Source organism: Salminus brasiliensis, chromosome 22, assembly GCF_030463535.1.
Source record: "Salminus brasiliensis chromosome 22, fSalBra1.hap2, whole genome shotgun sequence".
Taxonomy (NCBI): Eukaryota; Metazoa; Chordata; class Actinopteri; order Characiformes; family Bryconidae; genus Salminus; species Salminus brasiliensis.
In genome coordinates, this window is record NC_132899.1 from 32,773,629 (window position 1) to 32,799,631 (window position 26,003).

Here is a 26,003-nt window from a genome sequence, read left to right on the forward strand (position 1 = left end):
GACTAAGTGGGGCCCACAACTGGGACCGGTACGTCCCCATTAGCATTCATTCATTATCATTGCTGTGCTATGAGTCGCACAGGCTTGTGGGACTGATATCAGGGTCCACTAAGCTGCCATTGCTGGGCCCTTGAGCCAGGCTAACTCAGCAGTCAGTGAATCCGCGAAACGAGCGAATCGGTTCATAAAAAGCACCGATTCAAAATAACCGATTCCGAGACACTCGGAGCTCCGCTTTCCGTTTTCCGCTCGGCTCCCGCCCCGCTCCGCCATCACACACACTCACACACACTAACGGATTGAAAGAGAGGGAGAAGCATGAAAATGGAGATGTTGGTGTCGAACAGAGGCGAATCACACGAGTGACACCAACGTAATGAGCAGAGGCGCTGGGAACGGGCGCTGGAGCGGGGCGAGGCGCGGCTCTGTGAGGCGGTTCAGCCGTGTTTCGCTGCTGCTGATCAGCTGATGGTTCTCAGCCTCGGCCGGCGGACAGAAACGCGACCAGCTCCCTTTTTCACTCCGAAAAACACACGCTCTCACACGGCCCCGCTTCCAGCGCTCCCTACCGCTCTCATTTCGGCCACGGACGGCTTGTAACCGCCTAAGGACCACATGGCTCGTCGTGTCGGCGAGGCGGCCCGCTGCTGAGCCGAGAGGCGCGGGGGGAGGAAGGGCCGGATTTTGCTCGCCAGGCCGGAGCGGTTAGCTAGCATCCGCTAGCTACGGTGGAGCCTGTGAACCACGGTGAGGAGGAGGAGGAGGAGGAAGAGGAGGAGGTTACTGTGCAAAATGAAGCACTTATCGCCGCAGAAACCCTCAGTCTACTCGCTGAGAAAACGGCAGCGGCCCTCGTCCCTTATTTTGGGGCGAGACGCTGTTTCGTGAGTTAGCTTAGCCTAGCTTAGCTTAGCCTAGCTTAGCCTAGCTTCGCTTCTTACACGGCTTAAACCATCACGAAGAGTCAGAGAGGCAGTGTTGACTCTGCCTCGGCTGCCTTATAACGCCTTCAGACGCGTTTATTAACCCGTTATTAATGCCCTGCTGAGGGGAAAGTGATCGCTAGCTAGCTGGCTAACTATGCTAACTAACTAGCATAGCAAGCTAGCTGTAGCATCCGTCGCGAGCAGCTGGCCTCGTTTCACGCGCTTCGTGTCAGCTCTGTTAAACTGGCTAAACATGACAATAATAATAATAATAATAATAAATAACCTAACAGGGCTTAAAATGGACATTTGGGATGATTCGGGCCTGAAACTGTGGCCGCAATGGTGTCGTTGGTGTGTTTTTGGCTTCCCCTGAGTGAGAGCCCACAGCGAGGGAGGTCGTGGACCCCTCTCTGGGACTCCCTGTGTTTCTGCTCCTTCCAGAAGAGCCGTGCTGACCCCTCATCCATCCCCCAGCCTCATCACCCTCACCAACGATACACACCCCCCTTCATGCCCTGAGCCATCCATATTCACCCATACCCCCCTTGACCCTGCCATCTACCCGTCAAAGCCCATCCGCGTACCATCCGTATAACCATACTCGCCCATAGACGTACCCATTATCATCATGGGATAGCTATACTATACCTATACCCGTCTCTACACACAGCTGCCCATATACGTACATCCCTGTATATCGATACCCTGCTATGTGTCCATCCATGCCCATCAATGCCAGTTTAAGCCCCCATCATCCATATAGCAATTTATACTCGTCCACCCACCCGCGTACCGTCCGTATAACCATACTCGCCTATAGACTATACATAGTCCCATCTATACCCACACAAATCCATATTTTCCTCTATACCCATCCATATACCCGTCTCTACACACAGCTGCCCATATATCCATTGATGCCGATGCCCTGCTACCGATGCCCATCAATGCCTGTTTATACTGATCCACCCACCCATGTAGCCTCGGTATAACCATACCCTAGCCATAGACCCAGCTATATCTATACCCCTACTGTTCTCGACTGTTCATATACCCTCTAATTAATACCCTTATATGCCTTTTTGTACCCCTATCATCCATATAGATCTCTCTATGGGAGAGCTATACCATACCTATACCCTTTTATGCTGATTCCCATCTATACCCATACATCCATTTTTTCATTTGAACTTGTCCATGCCCATCTATACCCATCCATATACCCTTCTCTACACACAGCTGCCCATATACATATATCCATGTATATTCATACCCTGCTATGTGTCCATCCATACCATCAATGCCTGTTTATACTCATCCACCCACCCATGTACTGTCTGTATAACCGTACTCACCCTTAGACCCAGCTTTATCTATACCCCTACTGGTCATATGCCCTCTAATATCCTTATCTGCCTATATATACCCATATCATCCATATAGCCATCTATACCCACCTATACTCCCATCTCTACACACAGCTATTCCTATACCCATGTATACCAATACCCTGCGATACTATTTTATATACTGCTAGATATTCTATATACTACGAAGGGTTTGGCCCGGCTTCACTTGGATCGCGAAGGCTTTCGGGCCTGATTCTGGATGCAGCGGGCGGGCGGGCGGGCGGGCGGGCGGGTGGGTGCGAGTGTCGTGCTGCCGTCCCTGTGTGTATTTGCCAGTGTCTTGTTTGATGTGGATGACTGGAGGTTCTATTATTGGTTGTAGGGATCAATTATTCATCATTTGTTTTAGGAATATGGGCCTGTTCGCAAAGCTGCACATGTGAAAGTGGCGCCACATCCTAGATTCTGCAGCCGGTTGCGGCTTCAGCTCTGCAGGAAAATGGAGCCTTTTATCTTCTAGAGGCGTCAGAGGGTGTAACGGTTCGCCCTCTCAACAAGTGCTCTGGATTAGGCATGAGCGGGGTTTTGTGTGGCTGCTGTTCTGAGCTGTCTACTTATGCGGTTCTGCGTGGCTGTCTAACAATAGTGCATCGCTTTCAAGCCTTTTTCACAGTGCATTTATATATATATATATGTGTGTGTGTGTGTGTGTGTGTGTGAGTGAAGGCGCTGGCCATGCCGTCGAGTGTGCGGGCAGGGAGCTTGAAGGACCCGGAGGTGGCTGAGCTCTTCTACAGGGAGGACCCGGAGAAGCTCTTCACTGACCTGCGTGAGATAGGCCATGGCAGCTTCGGAGCCGTCTACTTCGTAAGTCTTAAAAAGCCTCGTGAAATGTTTATAAGTGTCTGATTATTGTCAGAAGGGAACGTTTCTCCTGATCCGTATCGGTCAGAGCAGAGCCTATGGGAAACGTAGGCCCCGCCCACACGCATTCAGGTGGTTCCGAAGATGATTGTCAGTGTTTTTGCACCAATTACCCAACAGTTAGCAGGCTGACAATATGCTAGTTGATTGTGTTAGGATTAGCTTATAGCCTAGCTAGCTCCTCCTCACTGGATAGGCGTCTTCACGATGCACAGCTCGCACCCTAGCCAACTTTGTTAGCTTTTAGCCTTGCTTTAATAATAACCTCTAAAGGCGTGAAAATATATGTGTATATATATAATACGTCAAGACTGTGATGTAACAGTTTAGGGGGTCTGGAATCGGCTCGTTTTCCAGCTCTGTTGTGCTTCTTCTGGATGTTCTTTTGAAGGAGGAACCGCAAATTTAGAGTTCTCCTCAGATCAACACCTGGTTTGGTGGTAAATCAGGGCTTAATGATGGTAAATCAGGTGAGCTGCTGCTGCTGCTGCTGCTGCTGCTGATGGAGGTGAACACATCCTCCATGCTGTGCTGGCTGGACTGGGTGGGGGGGCGTCCAGGAGAACCCTGGAGGAACCGAGCTCTGTTCTTCAGACTAGCTCACCGACAAGATCTCCCTACTTTCTTTCTTCAGAATGAGAAGCTCTTGTTTCTCCTTTTTACTGGATTCATGTTCAGCTGCTTTATCTGTTCTGATGAGATCTGGAGCTTCTACTGTAGAACCTCTCTCTGAAGCTTCTGTACAGCACTGTAAGCTCTCGTGACTTTCTTCAGGAGACCCCATGATGGCAAGCTTCGATGTATCAGAATTGCCACCTGCTGGGCTGGCACACTCCAAATTCAGCTTGAGAACGTAGGTGTGGACGCACTGAAGATGACCAAGGCGTTTGTTCTGTCCCCTTCTCTTGGCAGGCCCACGACATCCGCACCAATGAGGTGGTGGCCATCAAGAAGATGTCCTACAGCGGCAAGCAGTCCAACGAGGTGAGGAAACATTGTGGGGCGTATTTAGGCGTGCTTGCAGAAAGGGCAGAGTGTTGATGCTGGTGCATGCTGGGTCGGCACGTGACCCGTTTTCTCATTGTTCTCTTGTTCCTGCTGCAGAAGTGGCAGGATATTATCAAAGAGGTGAAGTTCCTCCAGAAGCTGCGGCACCCCAACACCGTGGAGTACAGAGGCTGCTACTTGAGAGAGCACACAGCATGGGTGAGTGGGAGAGGGATGGTGATTGTGCTGCCCTGAGCAAAGAATGTACTGACCCGGTAGCACCGCTTCCTCCTTATTACAATGTCGCTTTCGCTCAGGCCAAACAAAGCCAGTTCTTCTCGTTGTTCCTCGGGAGGAAGGGAAGTTCCACCCATATTTTATATACTATCCGAACCCACCAGTGCAGCTACACGAGTCTTCTGAGGTTTATAAGGAATGATGATGATGATGATAAAGGTAAAACAGTGGACTAATACAATACATAACTAATGCAGTTTATTTAGGGACTACTTTTTTGCCCTGCAGCATGTATCCCTCCACCATTTTAATGATCTGGTTCTAAAAGCAGGTTCTAGAGCCGAACTCTTCTCAGAACTCTGGTAGAACAGTGTCTCAGGCATCAGGCAGCGTCTTCATCACCATTAGGTGAAGAACTTTCTGTGAGGAGCTTTTATTATTAGAGCTTCAGCTCCACAGCTCCGCTTCAGGTCCACTCTAAACAACTCTGTCCACGTCTTATCCGTTTAATTATGCCGAGCACTTGGGGTCTGCTGCCGCTGCTGCTGGTAGTGTTCGATTTCTTATAATGAAGTATGAATGTGAGTCGCGAGACGGGCGGATAAGAGCTTCGGCTGATTTTCAGCCTGTGCTTTCTCTGTAGTAATGGCAGCAGGATTGCGATACTGCCTATTATTATTCGCTTCGCTTAGGAGTAGGTCCTGCCTGCCTTGCACCAAAATCGGCCCTGTAATTGAGCGCGAGATGCCATCAGTGTTGCTATGCGCCCCTAACTCTAACAACCTCCTCTCTGCTCCTCAGCTGGTGATGGAGTACTGCTTGGGGTCAGCCTCAGATCTGCTAGAAGGTGAGTGAACGACCGAAACAGGTTAACTTAGCCAGCCAGCAGGACTTTCCTGAGCTACAGAAGTGCATGCTATTCATTGGCTTCAATTAATTTTGAGCGCAGCACTGGACTCGATAACGAAAGTGTTTTGTGGGGGCTGCGTGCTTCATTGTTACAGTTACAGGGCCGTTACTGTGAGAATCTGCTATAAATGGGAACTTCGCTTTTTTCATATATATATATTTATTTATTTTTGCTTCCTCTTTTCCCTCAGTGCACAAGAAGCCTCTGCAAGAAGTGGAAATTGCAGCCATCATCCACGGTGCACTGCAGGGCCTGGTGTACCTCCACTCTCACAACATGATTCACAGGTACAGACTCGGCCCCTGCAGCTCGTGTGCTGGCGGAATCACTCAGTGCCTTTATGCTGAAGTGCTACAGAGCCTCCTGACTCGCTTCTATTGATTTTAAGGAAGCTGAAGAGTAGAGCCACCCTCCATATCATGACTTCGCTTTTCCCACATTTGGATTTATTTATTAAATCTATCAATATCTGCCTTTTTTTAATCCGTCTCACACTTTTAAATAATGTCTGGTTGAATTTAACACTCAGCAGTGCTTCACTAACCAATAGGATCGTTGGTTGTCCAACTGAGAAGAGTCAGATCTTCACCTGCTGTAAATATTGTAGGCATTGGTCCGACATGGGTGGAGCTTCAGCGAAGACTTAGACAAGTGGCCCTCCAGCCAAAACACTAGCCTGGTGAGAGGGGGGGGGGGGTCCTTAACGCCACTGTGTGTGAGACTCTCGGCGGATTATTTTGTTATGGGTTGGAGCAAAACTTCAAACTAAATGTCCTGCAAGTAAAAAGAGAGAGAGAAGACGTCCCGAGCATTGAACCGTTTCGGGTTACGGGGCAGGGTACGAGGCTATATATTCAGGCATAAAAAGAGGCATAAAATGGGCTTTAGTGGGAGCTTGTAGTGGTTCTACTTCATTAGTTATTAGCTCATAGTAACTTACTCACTCACGTTTAGCAGGTTAAGGATTCTCCACAAGGGGGCGCATTTAGTAAGCTAATAGCTCCTGGTGCTCCTGGTGATGCTGTAGATCCTCGTTGTAAACATGTGTTTCTGATGCTTAAAGCAACGTCTAAATATGGGAATTTTGCTGGTACTGAGAAGTGAGGCTGTTATTGAGAGCGAGGTTTCTGTGTACTGTGTCCTCACAGGGACGTGAAGGCCGGAAATATCTTGCTGACGGAGCCAGGCCAGGTCAAACTGGGAGACTTTGGCTCCGCTTCCATCGTCGCCCCCGCCAACTCGTTCGTAGGCACACCCTACTGGTAAGGCTGTCTTTCTTGTGTGACCTAAAAACCACCATAACATGCCAGGATGATTAGGGGCTAAAGTAGTGATTTTACTCGGGATCCCTCAACCCTGCTAAATGTCTCAAATGTAGGAATGTACACCAACAAGCCAAAACATTAGGACCAGTATGACTGCTTAATGTGGTGCTGGTCGTCCTTCTGCTGCCGAAGTAGCTCCCTCCGTAGACCTGTGAGGGTGCTATCCGTAAATTCTTCACTAAGACAGTCCAGCAGATCCTGGCTTTACTTCTGCCGCTCACGCGTCCAATCTAGGCGACTGTGGACAGGTGTTAGCATGGGCACTCTGTGCGGTATGCAGCTACGCGGCAGAGGGCGCTGCATGGTGTGTTGTGGTTGGTGGTTGGTCGCTGGCCCGTCCCTCCTCAGTCCACCGTCGGCGCTGCTGACCGGGAACCCAAACCCGAAGGACTTGGAGCCGCTTGGGAGACGTTCTGGACTCTGGGCTTCACGTTGCCCATTTCTCCAGGAACCGACTGTTCCGTTAACGTCTAACAGAGGACCCAGACCTTGTTACCTCTTCACCAACGCTACTGCAACCTTCGTCTGTGAGGGGTCATAATGTTTTGGCTCATCAGCGTGTGCTCAAAGTGTAGTACAGGCTACAGCCTGTATCTGTACTGTACAGCCTAGTCCCGGACGTCCTGTTAATGGACGTGAGTGTTGTTTCTGGCAGGATGGCTCCAGAGGTGATCTTGGCCATGGATGAGGGCCAGTATGACGGGAAAGTGGACGTGTGGTCACTCGGCATCACCTGTATAGAGCTGGGTGAGTAATGAATCTGCACTGCTGTACTGGTGTTTTGTGTTTTGGCTCCCTCTACAGTTGAGGAGTGTAAACTGCTTTTACTCCACTGCTGTACATACAAATCTGAACTAAGACACGTCGCTGTGGCTGCTGTCCATTGTTTTGAAGGCCGTTTACCACCAAACCGAACCGTCTTGGGACCCGGCTACATCACTTCCTGCGCTCATTAATATTCGTTTCAAATGAAAACAAAAGCAGTGGATCCCTTTCCACCCTTTTTGTGCCCGTACTCCGTTTGAGGGGTGTAGATCGAGTCCCAAATGAGCAGGTTTGCCTCGACCGTGAGAACATGCTGACGAGCATGGAGCCTCAGCCAGTGGAGCTGGGATTTCGGGAGGGTGCTCTTCTGATGCGGCAAAAGCAGTGAGGTGAAGTGTGATGCTGCCGTGTTTAATCCTCTCTCTCTCTCTCTTGCTCGCTCTCTCTCTCTCTCTCTCTCTCTTTGTTTCCCACAGCGGAGAGGAAGCCTCCCTTGTTTAACATGAATGCTATGAGTGCCTTATACCACATCGCACAGAACGAAAGCCCAGTCCTGCAGTCCAATCACTGGTGAGACATCCATTCCCATAGTTCATATAATCAGGGTCATGCAAAAACCTTGTATCTCCATTTTTGCTGTTTCTCACTTTTCTCCGGCAGTGCTTTTGGACGTTGTATCAGGATTTCATGATAAACTGACCAATAGAAATGCTCCAAAATGACATGGAATGAAGTCTGTTACATTCTTTCCTTCTCTTGTAAAGTTCTAAAGCTGCAGTTTTGGACATACAAGGTTTTTGCATGAAAGTTTTTAGATTTTCCATTGTTCAGAAATAATCAGTAGCACAGTATTTTCACAGTATGAGGGGGTACCTAATTAAGGAAGCAAAAAAAAAAAGGGTCACCATAGACGTCTAGTACGTATCCGACTTCCTCGATTGTCTTGGTGCCTCATATTGCTGGTTTTGATTGGACTGGTCTTAGACAGTGAGGTTTATTACATTTATTAAATTGCCGTCTGTGTTTTGAACTCTTTGCAAGCAAATCTGAAGCACCCAGCAAAAAGGCAAATGTCGCAGTCAGCCAAGCTTTTATCTATTAATATCACAAACCCTCATGACAGATGTGCTGCAATACCAGTACCGATGATGCATCACCCAGGACTAATCTGCTGCCAGCCTGTTCTCCTGTCTGCGCGACACTCTGCCTCCCTCTGTAGCCCCTGTTCACACCTGACTCACAATTCAGACGCTCACCTGGCTGCACTGTGTTCCTCAGGTCGGATTATTTCCGGAATTTCGTGGACTCCTGTCTGCAGAAGATCGCCCAGGACAGACCTACCTCTGACGTGCTGCTCAAGGTGAGCTTCCTCTCTGCGCTCGGTCCCGTTCAGCCACAGCTGTATAAAATCCAGCCTCTAGTCCTGCAGTCTGTCGTTCTTCCACGCAGCTCACAGAGAGCAGCTCAGCCACCGAGTGTCTGTCAGACCACGTAAAGTTACAGAGCGGGGTCAGGGCCGAGTGCAGAAAAGCCTCCAACTGACTCAGTAACTGCAGAGCTCCAGACCTGCTGCTGCTGCTGGTAGAGCTTAGAGCAAAGGGGGACCAGCTCCATATTAATAAAGCCTATGGGTTTAGAATGGGATGTCAGAAAAGCTCCTCTAGGTGGAATAGTGTGGAGGTGTCCCAATACTTTTGTCCATGGTGTGCATATCTGCACATCAGCCTACCACCACAGGCATGTATTTGAGTAATTGGCTGGGCGGGGCTAAGCTGCTGTAGGCTGAATGGGCGGGGCTAGGCTGCTGTAGGCTGAATGGGCGGGGCTAGGCTTGCCTTGGGTCCCTGACCCCAGTGTTTATTTCTGTGCTATTCTAAATACATTCTCTCTCCCTCTCTCTCTCCCTCGTCTCCTAGCATCATTTCCTGTGTCGGGAGCGCCCGCTGACGGTGGTGATGGATCTGATCACACGCACTAAAGACGCCGTGCGAGAGCTCGACAACCTGCAGTACCGCAAAATGAAGAAGATCCTCTTCCAGGAAACGCACAACGGCCCGGCCGCTGAGGGCGCGGAGGAGGAGGAGGTGGGTAGCCAGTACCCCCCAATACAGCGGCTGCTCCTCCAGCCGTGGTTCGAGCTTGTGTATATATCTGTATGTGTAAACCTCAGTAAACCACGACGCTCAGCGTCGCCACAGTATCGTAAACTAGGCTTGTTCACCAGTGATGGAGGGCTGTCAATCACGCACGCTGATTAGAATATTAAGACCACGCCCAGACTAATATATAGCAGGTTTACTTCACACTGGTCAGGGGGGTAGTGCAGCTAGTTGAGGCTGATGTTGATGCTGGGCCTGTTTGTCCTCTCGCCCTGCAGGACGTGGAGCAGTACATGCTGCGGACGGGGACGGTGAACAGCATGGAGAGCTCGCATTCGCTGCCCTCCATGTCCATCAGCGCCAGCTCCCAGAGCTCCTCGGTGAACAGCCTGGCCGACGGCTCGGACGACAGCGGGGAGATGGCCATGATGCAGGAGGGCGAGCACACGGTCACCTCCAACAGCTCCGTGCTGCACAAACCCCTGGTCAGTATCCTTGAAGGGGAAATGCGTTTACACTGGGGTAATCTCCTCCTCGGACGCGTCGGGGCCCAGTGGTCAGTTCAGTGGTCACAATGCACTGCCACAGTGGCCTGGGGGTTGCGAGTTCGAATCCCGAGCCACGCCGCTTTGCCATCGGCAGCCGGAGTCTGATAAATTGCACAATTGGCCGGGTGGGTAGATGGCGCGCTCTCCCCTCATCACTCTTAAAGCGATGTTGGCCGGCATTAAACCTATATTCCGACTGGACAGAGATAGGCAGATAGGCCAGAGTATTTGAGTTATTGGCTGGTGCACTGAAGGACAGAAGGGTCTATTGAGGCCCTCCCGATGGAGAGTCCATCCCTGGCTACAGGGGTATGAATGCGTTCTCTGGAATGACTGAGCTCCGTCCAATCCATACCTCTTCACTGTGTGGCTCAATGCAGTGAAATCCTCCTCAAAGACTTGGACAAACTCCTGGCTAATCCCCCTGATTTCAGAGGAAACGCTGGAGGGGCAGTAGTGTCCACAAACTTACTGCCATGCGTTTTTCAGTGGGATTTGTTTTGTGGGAGAAGTTGAGGAACTGTAAGTCTAAGTTTAACTTCTCGTCTGATTTAAAGATGAATGTAGAATCCAGACGCCCACTCTTTGTGCTGTGAATTCCATATGGGACAGAGGGAACGTGTTAGATTTCACAGCTCTGTGTGAAAAATTCCCCGCATGCAAGTACGCGGCGCTCCAGCACACCCTGTTCAGCTCAAGGGCTTCGTAAAAAAAAATAAAAAATCGCAGAGGAGCCCAATTCCGAACTGTCCGTCACCTCTGTCTCGTTCCTCTGTCCACTTCCCAGAGCCATGACAACATCTACGACGATCCCTACCAGCCAGAGGTGGACTCCCAGCAACAGGGGCCGTCCAGCGGTGGCGGCGGTGGTGGAGGCGGCGGTGGTGGGCGCCGGCGCCGAGGCCGGGACCACTTCGCCACCATCCGGACGGCGTCGCTGGTGACGCGTCAGATCCAGGAGCACGAGCAGGGCTCGGCGCTGCGGGAGCAGATGTCCGGCTACAAGCGCATGAGGCGCCAGCACCAGAAGCAGCTGATGGCCCTGGAGAACAAGCTGAAGGCCGAGATGGACGAGCACCAGCTGCGGCTGGACAAGGAGCTGGAGACGCAGAGGAACAACTTCAGCAGCGAGAGCGACAAGTTCAACAAGAAGCACCAGGTTATACTGGAGAAAGAGGTGAGGGAGCGGAGGACGGGGAGGACATAAATGAGAAGCTTTATTTAGTGATGGGTTTCTTAACCTTTCTTCAAACATTAAAAAGGTTCCCCACACACTGTTTTTCTGAAGAACCGTCCATTAACCTCCCAAACCTCCATTCCATCTTCCGCCTGAAATTACACCCCCAAATCTTGGGGCTTTCTGCTCAAGCCTTATTTAAACTAGAGGCAATTTCATGAGCTAATGTTACTGAAAAGCCTTTAAATGTGTAATAGAGAACATTTCAAGATACTGAAGCTGATCTGCAGTTTTCAAAATATGAAGAAAACCATAAATAGGTGTTTTGTTCTGAATTTCATTTTAAAATCTAGATTTAAACTATAAACTGAAGCCTTTATGCCCACCAACACTTTTTGCTTCTGAATCTCGTGTCACCGTGGGTCTACTCTAGATATTCTAGCTGGAGTAGACCGTGAGACAGGCAGCTTCTCCAAGTGTCCTATAGGGCTCCTGTACCTATATTAGCATTTTTTCATTACCAAGATATATATTTTCTAAAATAAACTAAAGCTAAAATGGCAAATTTGATTAAAAGCAGAGATCCTAAGCTGTAATATGGTATCTTGGTTGCTTATATTGGACCTGTGATGCTTCAGATATACTGCTAGATGTTCACAGTGACTGATTTGGAGCCCTCATTTGGGCTATGGCGTCTTAAGTTCTTTACCTCTAAATGGATGATCACATCAGGTGTCATGTGATCATCAGCATGAGTGTTTAGATCTCCTGGTCTTCTACATGGATACGCAACCGTTTACCTCCTTCGTCTTCCTTCCTGTAGACTAAGGGATCCTCCACAGAGGAGAAGAAGTTCCAGCAGCACATCCTGACTCAGCAGAAGAAGGAACTCACGACTCTGCTGGAGTCTCAGAAGCGGCAGTACAGGCAGCGCAAAGAGCAGCTGAAGGAGGTGAGCAGAATTACGCCCGCTGACCTGCAGGAGCCCTTTACAAGCTTCTCTCTCTCCAAAAAGGAGACACCTGCTACCGCTAGCTGCTCAGTAAATCAGCGTGAGGAACGGCGGGTCGGTAATTTGAGGCCTGCTTCAGCGTGTGATTGTTGTCGCCTAGTCGACAGGAGCGCTGCTGTCCAACTGCGGCTGCACCCAGCCCAGTTCGGCAGGTCCAGTCATGCTCGCTCTGTTATGAAACATGCAGTCAGTTCTGGAGTTGCTGGTGGTGTCCACAATGTGCCCGGAAAAGCGTCTCATCAGGGATGTCCCGATCAAGGTATATTACCCCCGGATCCGAGTCTTCTAGCGCTGCCTATTGGCCGATACAAAAAAATACAGCCCTACAACTTAGTAATCAGCAGTAAAATCACTGTTTTAGCTCCAGTTTTCTAAAATCAGTTTCTAAAACAGTTGTTTAATCTCTTACAGTCCAGTCTGACTGACCCACCTGACCATTCAGCTCCCAGCTCCTCTCCAGCTCTGCAGTCTGATCACCTAGTGTGTGAGCATTAGCGTTAGCATTCTCTTCGGTTCTGAACCAAAGAGTGTGGTGGAGCATTTCCTCCACAGTTTGACCACTAGTCACTTCTAACCAGGCGCAATTCAGGAGTTTAGACGGGATGGGAGGACCGTTAGACCTTCCCAAATGGAGAGAATGGATACAATATCTCTGGGTCTCGTTTACAGCGAGGCTCTGAGCTAATGCTAAGCTAAAGTCTTCCTCTTTCCTTTTACTCACTGAAATAAGGTCACAGATAATAGCAGATAATTCGTCTGCAGCAGCTGAGGATCATGCCAATTATTGGCGCCTAGAGGACGCAAGGTGGTGTCGGCTCTTTTTCTCTATAAATCCCCCAATCAGCTAATAAGCATTTAGAAATGGTGCATAAAAGAATCCAGCTCCGTAGTCAATAGAAAGGCAGAGTGCAACCTTTATTTCTGTATAAAGTGTACAAAATAAGGTGAAGACTAAGGCACTACATGTAAAGCACTCTCCCAAAGCAGTCTAAAAAAGTGAGGCTCCTCTTGGGCCTTATATACTGTCCTTGTCTAGCTGTGGCTACCCCCACGCATATTTTTTTATCATAATATCTCACGATTGGGTCCGCTTATATTACTATGGGAAGCCCCTTACCCCTTAACCCTGTCACTTTTGTATTCGCTTATGTCCTTCGTTCCTACGACTTTATTTTTTAAAAGAGTGCTAACACCTGCAAGGCCATTTGTGCTGACAATCACACTACTGCAGAATTTTGGGTTTTTTCCAATCAGTTTACCTCTGATTCACCCCAAGTAGGCTCTGCCTAGCCCCCCAAGGGTATTACACTAATCTTGAGCACAGAAATGCTGACTGTCTCAGGCTTGGTCATTATAGCAGAATACACATATAAACATGTTTATGAGTACATAATGTATTCTTACACGCAAATAATCCATCAGTGGCGCTCTGCTATACCTGCTGTGACAGCCGATACCCGATCCATTAACAATGCCTGGATCTGGACCCTATCCCGAGATCAGGTTGGGACATCCCTGCATATTACATATTGCGTAATTTATCACAAAACGATAAACTACTATATATAGTTTTGATTTATGCAGCACACCAAAACATCAAAAGACACACTAGATAAATGAACAGTAATCAAAACATGCACACACAGCTCTCAGCAAGGAAACTCCCCAGCTACAATCAGAGCCCCACAAGTGGCTTTAAAAAAAAAACCCTGGCAATGCAAAGTCCTTCTGCGATGGGAAATGTCTCCTGGCTGGTTTAGAAAAGCTGCTGTGTCTAGACTCCTCCGCCAAGGTGAAAGGCTCTTGGCTGATACCTTACTGGCTTGCCGTCAGGGTCAGAGAGGAGCCAGACTCGACTCGAATACTGAAAACACTCCCGACAGTCTAACAGTCGAATCTTCCTCCTTCTGCACACAGGAGCTGAACGAGAACCAGTCCACACCGAAGCGAGAAAAGCAGGAGTGGCTGGTGCAGCAGAAGGAGTGTCTGCAGCAGCACCAGGCCGAGGAGGAGGCAGGGCTGCTGCGGCGACAGAGGCAGTACTACGAGCTGCAGTGCCGTCAGTACAAGAGGAAGATGCTGCTGGCCCGACACAACCTGGAGCAGGACCTGGTCAGAGAGGTAGAGCATGGCAGTACGCACGTGAACCATGAGTTGATCCATCAGTCTCAATACTGCCACCAATATTTAGAGGATATTACAGGAGCTGTACAGAATAACACACACCAGAAGAAGTGATCGCTGGACCTTTTGACCACTGGTCTATGGTGGGGAAACTCATCATCCCCAGGTCTCTGCGAAGATACAAAGATACGATGAATTTCTTGACCGATGCCTTGTGTATTTTAAGGTGGTAGTAACTTCAGGCTCAGTCTATGGATCCCGTCACACTCCCGCAGGTCTTTATAGCCCCGTCATCCTTGTGCAGCGGCATCTGCAGGAGCCTGAAGTTACTGCCACCTACCACCACTTAAAATGTTGTCCGGAGCAGCTCCTACTAGTTTACAGCAGGAGTCATTTCACACTCCGAAAATGTAACTTTTAAACCTGGAGGTTTCACCTCTGTCCCAATCTAACCCGCTTGACCCAGCTAAGCAAGGACTTAAGATGTGGCAGATTAGGGCTGGAGCGCTCCAGAAAAGTGGATCTTCAAGGAGCTCAGTTGACGAAAGTGTAAAAATATACTGCTTATATAACTGCTTCAATTTCTCCACCAGATTTTCCTTGTCCGGATTAAAAAGGAGGCATCCTTATCTCTCCCCACAGGAACTGAACAAGAAGCAGACACTGAAGGACCTGGAGTGCGCCATGCTCCTGCGGCACCACGAGTCCACACAGGAGCTGGAGTTCCGGCAGCTGGGCCTGGTGCAGCGCACCCGTGCCGACCTGATCCGCACGCAGCACCAGAGCGAGCTCACCAATCAGATGGAGTACAACAAGCGGCGTGAGCAGGAGCTCCGCCAGAAGCATGCCATGGAGGTCCGCCAGCAGCCCAAGAGCCTGAGAGTGAGTGAGACAGACGGCACAGACCCTGCGGGGGAGGGACCCGATGACGTGGGGTCAGGGCCTGTGAGGGACGGGGTGGAAGAACTGGTTGAGGAGAGGGATGGGGATCAGAGGGTGATGTACGGAGAGTCGGCCTCATCTGTGGGGGTAACCGTAGAGGAAGAGAGGGTTGACGAAGTTGATGGAAGTGAGAGAAGCAGCAGCGAGGGCTTGGGAGAAGGGAGGGATATTGTGAGCAGGCAGGATGAGGGAAGCCATATACAGCCCTTAACTGAGCAGAGTGGGGAGAAGGAGGCTGGGGGAGAGGCGGAAGCGGCAGGTGGGATAGTATTCGCCAAGGAGGATGTAGATGTGGAGAGGGTAGGGACTGAGGAATGGCAGGAGGAGAAGGAACGTAAAGAGGGCGATGACGGAGAAGGCCACCGGAGACAGGTGGATGGCACACAGTGGGACGAGGAGGATGATTCGGGCAGTGAGACAGAGATGGAGACAGAGGAAGAAGGGGAAGAGGGCAGGGGCGTGGCTGACGGCTGTCCGTCAGAGCTCATCATCTCCACACCCTCTCTTGAGCACCGGCCTCGCGAGCGTGAACGGGACGTGGACGAGCTGTCCGAATTTTACTTCCCCGACACTTTGGAGGAGCTTGAGCCGCCTCCCGTTCGTGCCCCGGCCTCACCGCCCTCCTCCTCTAAGCCTTCCTTCCCTTCGCTCTTCTCCCACACCATCTGCCTCGTCCTCTCGCTGTCTGCGGCGGTTCAGCCGTCCGTGCCCACCCTCTTGTCCCTCGCCGTCTTCCTTCTTTCCCTCCGCCGCTCCCCGCCCCTTCCTTCCCTCGCTTCTGTCCTCCTCTCGGCCGAGCTGGCCTTCTTGGCCCTCTTCTTCTCGTACCTCTTCCTGCGTTCCCTCTGCTCCCTCTCTTTGTCCACATACTTATCGCTCACGCTCTGGGCCTCGGGCCTCTTCAGCCTGGGCCTGTCGCTGAGCCTGGGCCTCTATTACGTCCCGGTGGCCCTGATCTCGGCCTTCTTCCTCAGCTCACCCTCCCTCTTCCTCTCCCTCTACCTGCTGGTGGTGCTGGTGGTACGACCAGCCCGAGTCTTCCTCCAGGACTCCCCGCGCAAGCTCCGGCGGCTCTGGGTGCGGCTGCTCTTCCGCCTGCCCAAGCCTCTCTTCACCCTGTGCCAGTCGCTGCTGGGCGGCCTGGCCGAGCGCAGCCTCTACGACATGTTCCCAAAAGCCGGCCGCAACTGGGGCGGCCGGCGCTCCAGGATCCCTGTGCCTGTCAAAAGCCTCCCGGCCGAGTACCAGTCCCGGCGCATGGGATCTGCCCTGCTGGCCCGGTGCCTGCTCTGGGCGAGGCGCTTCGTCCGCCGTCCCATAGGGGTCCTGGCTGATTTGGCCAATTCGGTGGTGCTTAAAGTAGCCAGCAAAGTCCTGAAAGAGCTTCCTCCGCAGTACCTGAGCAGGCTGCGGGCCTTTGGGCTCTTGCGCGAAGAGAAGCCAAGCAAGCTGCCCAGGCTCCTGCCTCAAGCGGTGAGGGAGCAGCGGCGGAGGATGAGGGAGAGGAGAGAGAGGGAGCGGCGCAGGAGGGCGGAGCGGGAAAGGGTGTACAGGGAGGAGGGCAGGTGGGAGAGTGGCCTGAGGAGGACGGCTTCAGGGAGGAGCTTGAAGGGGAAGATTGTGCCTTGGAGATAGACGGAAATGAGCAAGGGAGATTTGCGGAGGGGTGGGGTTAGGGTTTCGAGCTTAGGGTGTCGTATGTTGGATGTCATCTAGGGAAGCTGTCTGAAGCAGTTGTCTGTCTGAGTGTGATCGTTCATTCACGTCGCCCGTCCTCGTGTATTTTTTTATTTTTATTATTATTATTATTATTTGTTTGCGTTTGTCTTTTTGTTCCCACTTTGTCTGTATTTTCCCGACCCCCCGCTCACTGGGACCACTCCCTTTTCCCACTGAATTAGTTGCATTTTGGCTTTCAGCCCATTTCCTCACCATCTGTCCAAACTCGTATGTTCACGACCCCTCGTCCAGTGAATGTGCTTTTCGTAAAAGTTCCCTTTATGCCGCTGAATTACTGTTTTTTATTATTTTCTTAATGACTTAAGACTTATGTCTTACAGTTTTTGGTTCATGACCATATTTGTGCAATCTGTTGGTTCTGTTGTTGTTATTGTTGTTGTTGTTGTGTTTTTTTTGTCCCTCATTTTCGTATTCGCTCTCCGCTTGAGGAAGTCTTCTGATTTCAGAGAAGCTTTCCTGGCACAGCAGGGGGGTCACTTGAGTAAGCCGCCATGGGCCTGCCTCTGACGCCACGACTGCTTCTGTTCAGATGAACCGAACTAGTGTTTTTGCAGCAGCCACTGTAAGCACTGTACTGTACTATCTGTATGATCAGCTATTTACACTATTTCAGCCCACAGCCACACACACTACACACTACACACGTAGTTCATGTTGAAGGAAGTGCAATATCGCCCCACCTCCACCCTCCACCAGCCTGGCTCTTTCCTGGTGGTGGGAAGTGAGCTGTAGGGTTTTAGAAACCAGAGTCATAATTTCAGAAATTGTGCGTGGCGGCCCGGACTTCACGAGTCTCACTTTATCTCAAAATTCTTGCTTATTTTAGTGAGAAATTAACTTCATATCTGCAAAGTATTACATATTATGACCTAATATCGCAAAATAATGACTTATTTTAGTGAGATTTTCACAAAAATAAGTCTTACTTAATACATTAGAATTACTTGTTAGTACGGTTTTGACTTAACATCTCATTTTCTATTAACTTCTTACTATCTTAAAATAATGAATTAAATATTTTAAGATTTATTGACATCAAAAAATCACTAAAAAAGTATTTTATTTAAGATCCTGTTCTTTTTAAAAAGAATTATTTTGCCTTAATTTCTCGAAATAATGAGCCATTTAGCTGGGTGTGAACGCTGGATGAGCGCAAACTGGAGAGTAGTGAGAGAATATTCCTGGACTGGTTGACTTGAGTAACGGGCGAAAACGCGAGGCAGACGATAATCTCAGACGTTTATAAATGTTATTGTGCTTTTTGTTTTTCTGCCAATGACGTGTACTGAACGATTTACCGTGTAAACATTTCTGAAGTCATATACTTTTATATGGAGATAAGAGCTTTAGCTAAGCATGTTCACTGTTGAACAGCGCAAATGAAAGTGAAGTATTTTATTATTGTTTATATGTATAGAAATAGAATATTCTAGGCTTTTAAGGCTAAACTAATATCTGAAGACAATCCTCTGGAGGAATCGTAGGTTGCGGTGCCGCTAAACCGAAACCAAAGATTGCTGCAGCCGTAAGAATGTGATGCAGAGAAATGAAGAGCTTTATTACTGAGTTATAATCAAAGAAAAGGAAAGCATGCACTGGGAGGAAGTTCGAAAAATCGAAATATCAGGAGCTTTTATTGCGCTTAGAAGCGGTTTGGGGATGACCCAACTGAAAGTATCAGTTTTATTTTTTCATTTTATTTATTTAGGGGTTTTAAAATGATTTTTAAGGGAATTGATTTAATGATGCACATCTAGGACCTCTATTCCTGCAGAGCTTAAAATTTAACAGAAACAAATTCATCGAAATTCTCTGAATTGAGTAAAAACGTGAGGCATTTGTGTATTACTGCCCGTAAAGTTCGGCCATAACGGTTTAGTACTGCTGAATGTATCATTTTTTTGTGGTTTTTTTACATTTTATTTTATTATTCTTATTATTATTTTTTTTTTACATCACCTTTGTTTTTTATTTGTGCATGTTTACACACATTCTGTTCATTTTATGTGTGTGTGAGTGTGTGTGGGATAATTCTGCAGGTTTTAAGAAAGTGTTTTTTGGTTTTTTTCGTGTGCATTTCATCTTCACTGAGTGAATGAATGGATGTTTACTGTAAGTGGAGAGAATTCATTTCAATGTGAAATAAATTTTTTGTTGAAATTTTCGTCTTTTGTTCGTTTTGATTTGCGTCCGTCTTTTTGCTTTTTGAGTTTCTCTGTCTTCATTTTTATTTATTTATTTATTTATTTATTTATTTATTTTATTTTATTTATTTATTTTCCTCCACATTTCCAGCAGTTGTCCGACCCCCTCATGCAGAGCTCTCATATGAGCATCGTGTTACACAGGTCGGAGAGTGTGGAGTTAGCAGACTGGCTCCAGGACTCTTATTGGTGAGCTCGCTTGGGCCCTAGTCATTGTGAAGGTGGTGTAGTTAGCCACTACTCTACACCACCTACTGGATTTGTACAACCCTAGTTTTTAAGACTCAGAAATGTAAGGAGTGGACAGTGGTCGTCCAGGACGGGCCCAGACTCATAAGTCCTGCTGGGACACAAGGGCTCGTTGCTGAACTGTACAGTGAACCCTTTTTACAGTTCCCCTCCTCTCAGATGTGAAGCATGTAGCTTTGTTTTCAGGCTGATTCAACACAAGGGGGTGCTGTTGGCACGCTAGAGCTAAACTGACCTTACGGTTGGCTGTGGCATCATTTTGCGTCCAGACAGAATTTAAAAAGTGACGAGTAGAATAGTGCTCAGATTATTCGGCTTAAACTGACTCGTTTCATTGAATAAAAGGAGTTTTCAAGGTTTCAGGAGTGTCTCAAAGGTAAGTGGAGCATGTCGAGGTCTTCTGCTCCTGCTGTCCTTAGATGGAGGCCGCCAAAGACGGTCATACCCCTGCCCTTTGCCTCTCTTCCATTTTCACTCTTTCCACCCCCCCCCTTTCCCGCCCCCTTGTTTCTCCAGTCCAAAGAGCTTCAGATCAAGCGTCAGTTCCAGGACACGTGCAAGATCCAGACGCGGCAGTACAAGGCCCTGCGGAACCACCTGCTGGAGAACACGCCCAAGTCGGACCACAAGGCCGTGCTGAAGAGGCTGAAGGACGAGCAGACGCGTAAGCTGGCCATCCTGGCCGAGCAGTACGACCACTCCATCAACGACATGCTGTCCACACAGGCTGTGAGTAAGGCAAGGACATGTCAATCACAATTTCCACCCCCATCCACCATCCCTGAGCCACGCCCCTCACTCTGCACCATTACCGGCATGCCCTCGGCGGCGGCGGCGGAGAGCGGACGGGTTGCCACGTCGAGCCACGCTCCTGATACTGTCCCTGTACCTCCGCTGCATGTCCCGTCCTCTGGTTCGGTACTGTTTACGGTGAGCCCTTGGCGACTTCACGGCCTCACAGACTTTGATAAACATGAAAGTAAGGAGCTGATTGGCCAGAGTGCAGTTAATTATACCCCATTACTCAATTACTTCAATTACTCTAGTTTTTGCACCTCCGGTTGAGGTGAGACAGCAACCGGAATGTCGCAAGTTCAAATCCCGAGGCGGACCCTCAACTCGGATTGAAGAAATCCCAGCTAATCGGCTAGCACCTTGCTACAGTTTAGAGCTAGCTACAGGTTATGTAGCTAGCTAATTGGCTAATATGCTGGAGAGTGCGGCTAGTTGTTCCACTACCCTACGGTTAATTTTAACGGCATAGCCGGTTTGCTAGTATTCACCCAAGTTGATTTCTGGGTCACCCAACAAACCTCCATCCTTAACACGGTAATGGTCCGCCCCTAAGATGGTGCAGTGGCTTCACGGGGCACGAGTGGGGGTCGACGAGGGTCCATCAGACAGCATTGAAACCGTGGGTCCAGACCTCCTGTCCTGTGCTCGGAGGCCCCGCCTCACTGACCTTATATGCACTCTTGTTTCTTCAGCTGCGATTGGATGAGACGCAGGAGGCGGAGTATCAGGCGCTGAGGATGCAGCTGCAGCAGGAGCTGGAGCTGCTGAACGCCTACCAGAGCAAGATCAAGATCCACACCGACACGCAGCACGAGAGGGAGGTCAAGGACTTGGAGCAGAGGGTGTCCATCCGCAGAGCGCTGCTGGAGCAGAGGGTAAACAGGCGGCCTGATCTCAGTGTGGTGGGAATGTGCCAGGGTCTCCCTTTTTAATGAGTTACCGTCTATCTGTAATTGATCTGATCAGTTGACGTTGAAACCACGGCACAGCTTCTTCCGGAAAGCCCTCATTCTTCTGTCTCCCTGCAGATCGAGGAGGAGATGCTGTCTCTGCAGAACGAGCGCTCCGAGAGGATCCGATCGCTGCTGGAGCGCCAGGCCAGCGAGATCGAGGCCTTCGACTCGGAAAGCCTGCGTCTGGGCTTCAGCAGCCTGGCACTGACGGGCATCCCGTCCGAGGCCTACCCCAAGCAGGGTTACCCGTCCAGCCAAACCCCGCGCTCCTCCAGCCACTGGAGCCACGGAGGGGGACCTCACCCCCACTCCCGACGGGGCCCCAGCCGGGCCGAGTCGTCGGCCTCGTCCTCCTCTGCCCACGCCCTGGGCCTGGCTCGGGACGGCCCTGTTGTGCACCATTCGTCCCGCTCCTCCTCTTCTTCCTCCTCCTCGTCCTCTTCCTCGCACCACCACCACCGCCACCACCTCCCCCAGCACTACCACCACCAGAGCACGCCCCAGCTGTACCGGGAGCGGGAGAGGGACCGAGAGAGGGAGCGGGAGAAAGAGAGGGAGTGGGGGGGAGTAGGAGGGAGTCGGGGGGACCTCGCCCACCCCCACGCCTTCCCCCACCACCTTCCCTCCCGCTCCTCCTCCCAGTCCCTGGCTCTCCTCCCTCCTCCTCCCCCGGCCCCACCCACCATTTCGCTCTCCTCTTCTTCTTCCTCCGGCCAGGCCTCATCCTCCTCCTCCTCATCCTCGCAGGGGATGTACGGAGGCGGAGGGGGCCTGGTGGTAAGAGGTCCCAGCCTGATGGCCCTGAGGAACAGCCCTCAGCCCCTCCGCAGGACGGCCTCCGGCGGCGGGCCGGGGGGTTCGGGTGGCGGGGACGGAGTCCTGAGCCGCAGCACCTCTGTCACCTCCCACATTTCCAACGGATCGCACCTCTCCTACTCCTAAGGTCGTTACACACCGGACGCGATCATCTGTCCCTGTGGGTTTACAGACACGTTACTTTAGATTCGCACCGATGATTTCCGATGTTTTTCTCAATGACGTAAATTCTATGATTGGTGTTGGCATGGTAATGGAAAAATCAGTGATCAGTTGACATATAACTGCGTAAACAAACTCGGAATAAGGTTCGGACATCTGAAAGAATGTGCGTAAAAGTGCGTGGGCGCTTTTTCAAAATTGGATGTATCCAACGTCAGTGTTTGCACTGGGGTTTTTTTCGGACTTTTTTTCGGAAGTGCAAAAGGACACGTTCGTCCCTTATTCCGGTTTCTTTATCCAGAAAAAACACTGCATACATGAGTACTAATAAAATTGCAGATTTCCAAATGCCGTTATTCCCGTCGCGTCCGGTGTGTAAAGTCCTTCAGACCTAAGGGTCGAGAACGAGAGAGCTCGGGGTCGCCATCCTCTGATGTGTTTAAAGCTACGCGAAAGAAAGCGAGAGAAATTCAAGAGAGCACATCTTAATCGTATCCTTTTTCATTTCGCTGATAGTCGTTTTAGATGTTTCCGTTTTTTAAACCTTGTTTCGTAAAGAAGTTTAAAAACAAGGAAACAAGATGATTAAAACCTACTTGACTGGCTTGGAACATCACCACTGCCTTTAAGGAGTGTTAAAAGAATGCCGTGCTACGTAGATTTCGCCCAGGCGGACTTACGAACACGTACACAAGACACGCGAACACAGAATGTTTCTAAGATTAAACTATTAAGTCTTTCAACACTTTAGACGTGTTTAAAAAAAGAAAAGAAGAAAAAAACGAAAACAGCTGTCGTCAGACTTTACAATAGCGTTGGTGTCTGTGGGAGTTGCTCCAGTGCATGAGATTAATGTACAAAATACATTTGTATTCATATGTAACCCAGTCACACTTGAGACGTAAGGCTACTGTAACTGTCCGAAAAAAAAAACCCGAACATTTAGAGTCACGTTTCCCACCAGTTGTAAATTTGATTGTATATAGTATCTGAAGTGTTGCAGCATTGTGTCCACAGTTTTCTATAGTAACGATGATTATCATAACTTTGATATAACGAAATGTGAACGGATTATTGCCTAACATTTAGCCGTAGGAGCGTACAGCGGGGGTTGCGCCACTAGAGCCCAACTCGTAGTACCTTATTTGTCGTTATCATGTGCACATTTTGCTTTCCAAATACAACAATCAGCTCAGCTTTGAACTTCTTTTTGTTTCTTTGTTTGTTTTTGTTGGAAATGAAACAATTTTAACCGCAAACAGAAGTGTTACTTTTGTCAGGTCTGGTGTGTTCGGTATTAATGGTTATTAATACTTGATTATTAATAATTGTTAATAGTCAGGTTGTGTGTGTGTGTGTGTGTGAGAGAGAGAGTGTGTGTTGGCCGAATGGTACACAATCAGTGATATTTTTTATTTACCGAATCGTGATTGACGAGAGCGCCTAGTTCTCAAAGTTGAGTCCGAATTATTTCACGTTAAAACGACAATGAATAACGCAAGTGTTGTAGTTTCTCCGGATTGCAATCAGCGAAAGATCGAGGACTGAGGTCTTGACCGAAGAGAAGGTGGTAGACCGTAACCAGTAAGACGCTGAATGGTTTACGACACACTTTGCTTCACAAAGGACGGAAGGGACTGGAGGTACTGGGGGTTACGTCGCGTCCGGACAGTCCCAGGGTTCTCGCGTCAGGTGTGTTTCCTTGCTCGATTTCCCTTCCTTTATTCCTTTTCTCCTTTTTGGGCAAAACGGAAGGAATTCGTATCCCGAGAAAACTTCGGAAGACCTGCGACGAACGCGACGGGGGCATGTGCAAGACCGAAGGGTATGCGGTAGAACTCGTACGTTCCTCAGTCCAGTGGTCACCGAGACTGTAGTTTACCCGAGCAGAAAAAGAAAGAAAATCTAAAAGACGAAAAGTGAGAAACACCAGCTCTGACGACTCTGTATAACCTGCTCCTTTATGCTTGGTTTAAAGTAAAAAAAGAAAAGAAAAAAAAAAAAAACGTGCATGCCGAACTCCTTATGTATCTTGAGTGTTGGGTCTGTAGTTGTCGGGAGGGCTGATGAGGTTGTGCCACAGAAATGGATTTTTTTTTTTTGTTCCCCTCACCGGTTCCTCTGGTCTCGGAGCGGTTTCCACGATCGGCTCGAAAACAAACAAACAAACAAACAAACAAACAAACAAACAAAAATAAACACCTTAGAGGCAAGGGCTAACGCTGACGAGCCGATCCCGGTGGGCGGATCCATGTACAGTGGTAAAGGAGGCTCTCCTTGTTTTGTTTTAGGCCGAGGCGTCTCAGTGGACGGGGGGACGGGGGGGACAAGGGGACGGATCCCGTCCATCCACCAGCCCCGATTGATAGCCCCGTAGGCCGACTGTGAAAATGACTGTGGGGTTAGAAGTGGAGGTTTTGCCTGAAAGGACGTTTTTAATACTTTAAACTTCCAGCTCAGCCGGAGGGGAGTCGTCCGAACGTGTGTTGAACAAAATGAGAAGTCATTTAAAAGGTAATAAATTGATATTAACACGGAGCGTCTGCGTGTGGTCATTTCACTCTCCGAACACTAAGGATACGTGAATGAAGTTCAGTCAAATTAAGAAAGGCGTTCAGCGTCTGATCGCAGTTCATTTCGATTCACAAGCACAAGACAAACGGAGGTGAGGGGAAGGAGTGGTGCGGCTAGCTTGTAGCTCCTGCTTTAGCAATTTGCTAAGCTACTGTACAGACCGTTAGCTCCAACACCACGTCACATCCGGACCTACAAGCTAGCTACGTCACCAGAATACCCCTCCTAACCCAGCAAGCTCTGCTTTCAGTGTGCAGCAGTGTTAGCTAGCTATTAGCATGGACGTAGCTTGGGTTATATTGTCTCAATAATGTTAGCTAAATATTTATGTATACAGTCAAACTGGTCATACTGGTTGACTAGTTTGGTCCACATGGTCCTGCTGGTCAGCAAGCTGGTCATTTTTACTATTTAGGAAAAGCCAGTTGACCGGTTAATTCAAGCCGTTCGTGATCGAATCATTTCTATAGTTCATATAAAGCAAAATAAAAGCCCTGCTGAAATATCCGGCTCGAGGCCAGATGTTCTAAGTTGATGGTCAAGGTGGTTCAAAAGCTGGTCATTCAGCTGAAAACTACTGGTTAAGCTTCTTAAGCATCTTCTTAAGCTCGTCACTCTCGGCCTAACCAGCTTAATCAAGCTAGCCGTCAAGCTGGTCTTACTGGTGGGCTAGTTTGGTCCACATGGTCAAAAAGCTAGTCGGCCAGTTTATTCAAGCCGTTCACGCAGGGTCAACCCAGAGAAGTATGACCTGGTTGAGCACTTTGGCCATACTGGTTGCCTAGTCTGGTCAGGTCGGTCATGCTGGTCAAATGAAAACAGGCCAGCTAGTTTTATGTATTTATTTAATTAATTATTTAGATACATATTTCTTAAATAAATGTAATAGAGCAGGAAAACAAATATTTTCTTTTAACAGAATTTCAAAACACCATAATCTAACATTTCTAGCGAACATCTTGTTCCCAATCAAACATTTTAATCACTTATAATCAGTTTTTTGCAGTAATTGAGCTACGTTTTGTGTAATACTGAATACCGTAATGACTCACAACCCTGTTACCATTCACACGCCTCGTTTTAAAGGCCTGTATTTACCTGCATCTGTATGATTTAATTAATGTTTTTGATAAATATTACTTAAATATATATAATATTATATAGAAATGTAATGAAGGGAAA

The 26,003-nt window shown here is 49.0% G+C and overlaps 1 protein-coding gene across 2 annotated transcripts; it reads left to right on the top strand.

Moving 5' to 3' along the window:
* The first annotated feature begins 221 nt into the window (after positions 1-221).
* Positions 222-24,428, top strand: taok2b (TAO kinase 2b). 2 transcript variants are annotated; one of them, XM_072666648.1, is made up of 19 exons: positions 223-747; positions 3,005-3,145; positions 4,115-4,186; positions 4,307-4,408; positions 5,228-5,273; positions 5,527-5,623; positions 6,485-6,598; positions 7,317-7,408; positions 7,903-7,996; positions 8,705-8,786; positions 9,343-9,510; positions 9,804-10,010; positions 10,861-11,250; positions 12,074-12,202; positions 14,180-14,383; positions 15,029-15,268; positions 20,038-20,250; positions 21,009-21,191; positions 21,345-24,428. In XM_072666648.1, the coding sequence occupies exons 2-19, from the start codon at positions 3,014-3,016 to the stop codon at positions 22,209-22,211; spliced, it is 3,432 nt and encodes a 1,143-aa protein (XP_072522749.1). In that variant the 5' UTR covers positions 223-747; positions 3,005-3,013; the 3' UTR covers positions 22,212-24,428. The 2 variants fall into 2 exon arrangements, with proteins under 2 accessions (XP_072522748.1, XP_072522749.1); XM_072666647.1 differs by lacking the exons at positions 20,038-20,250; positions 21,009-21,191; positions 21,345-24,428 and having other exon boundaries at positions 222-747; positions 15,029-19,228.
* The last annotated feature ends 1,575 nt before the right edge of the window (positions 24,429-26,003 follow it).

Bases quoted from the DNA above. Each gene is read 5' to 3' on its own strand.
- taok2b (XM_072666647.1), top strand. From the start codon at position 3,014: ATGCCGTCGAGTGTGCGGGCAGGGAGCTTGAAGGACCCGGAGGTGGCT. The intron at 4,187-4,306 runs GTGAGGAAACAT...TTCCTGCTGCAG, and splicing joins GCGGCAAGCAGTCCAACGAG to AAGTGGCAGGATATTATCAA. The intron at 7,997-8,704 runs GTGAGACATCCA...TGTGTTCCTCAG, and splicing joins GTCCTGCAGTCCAATCACTG to GTCGGATTATTTCCGGAATT.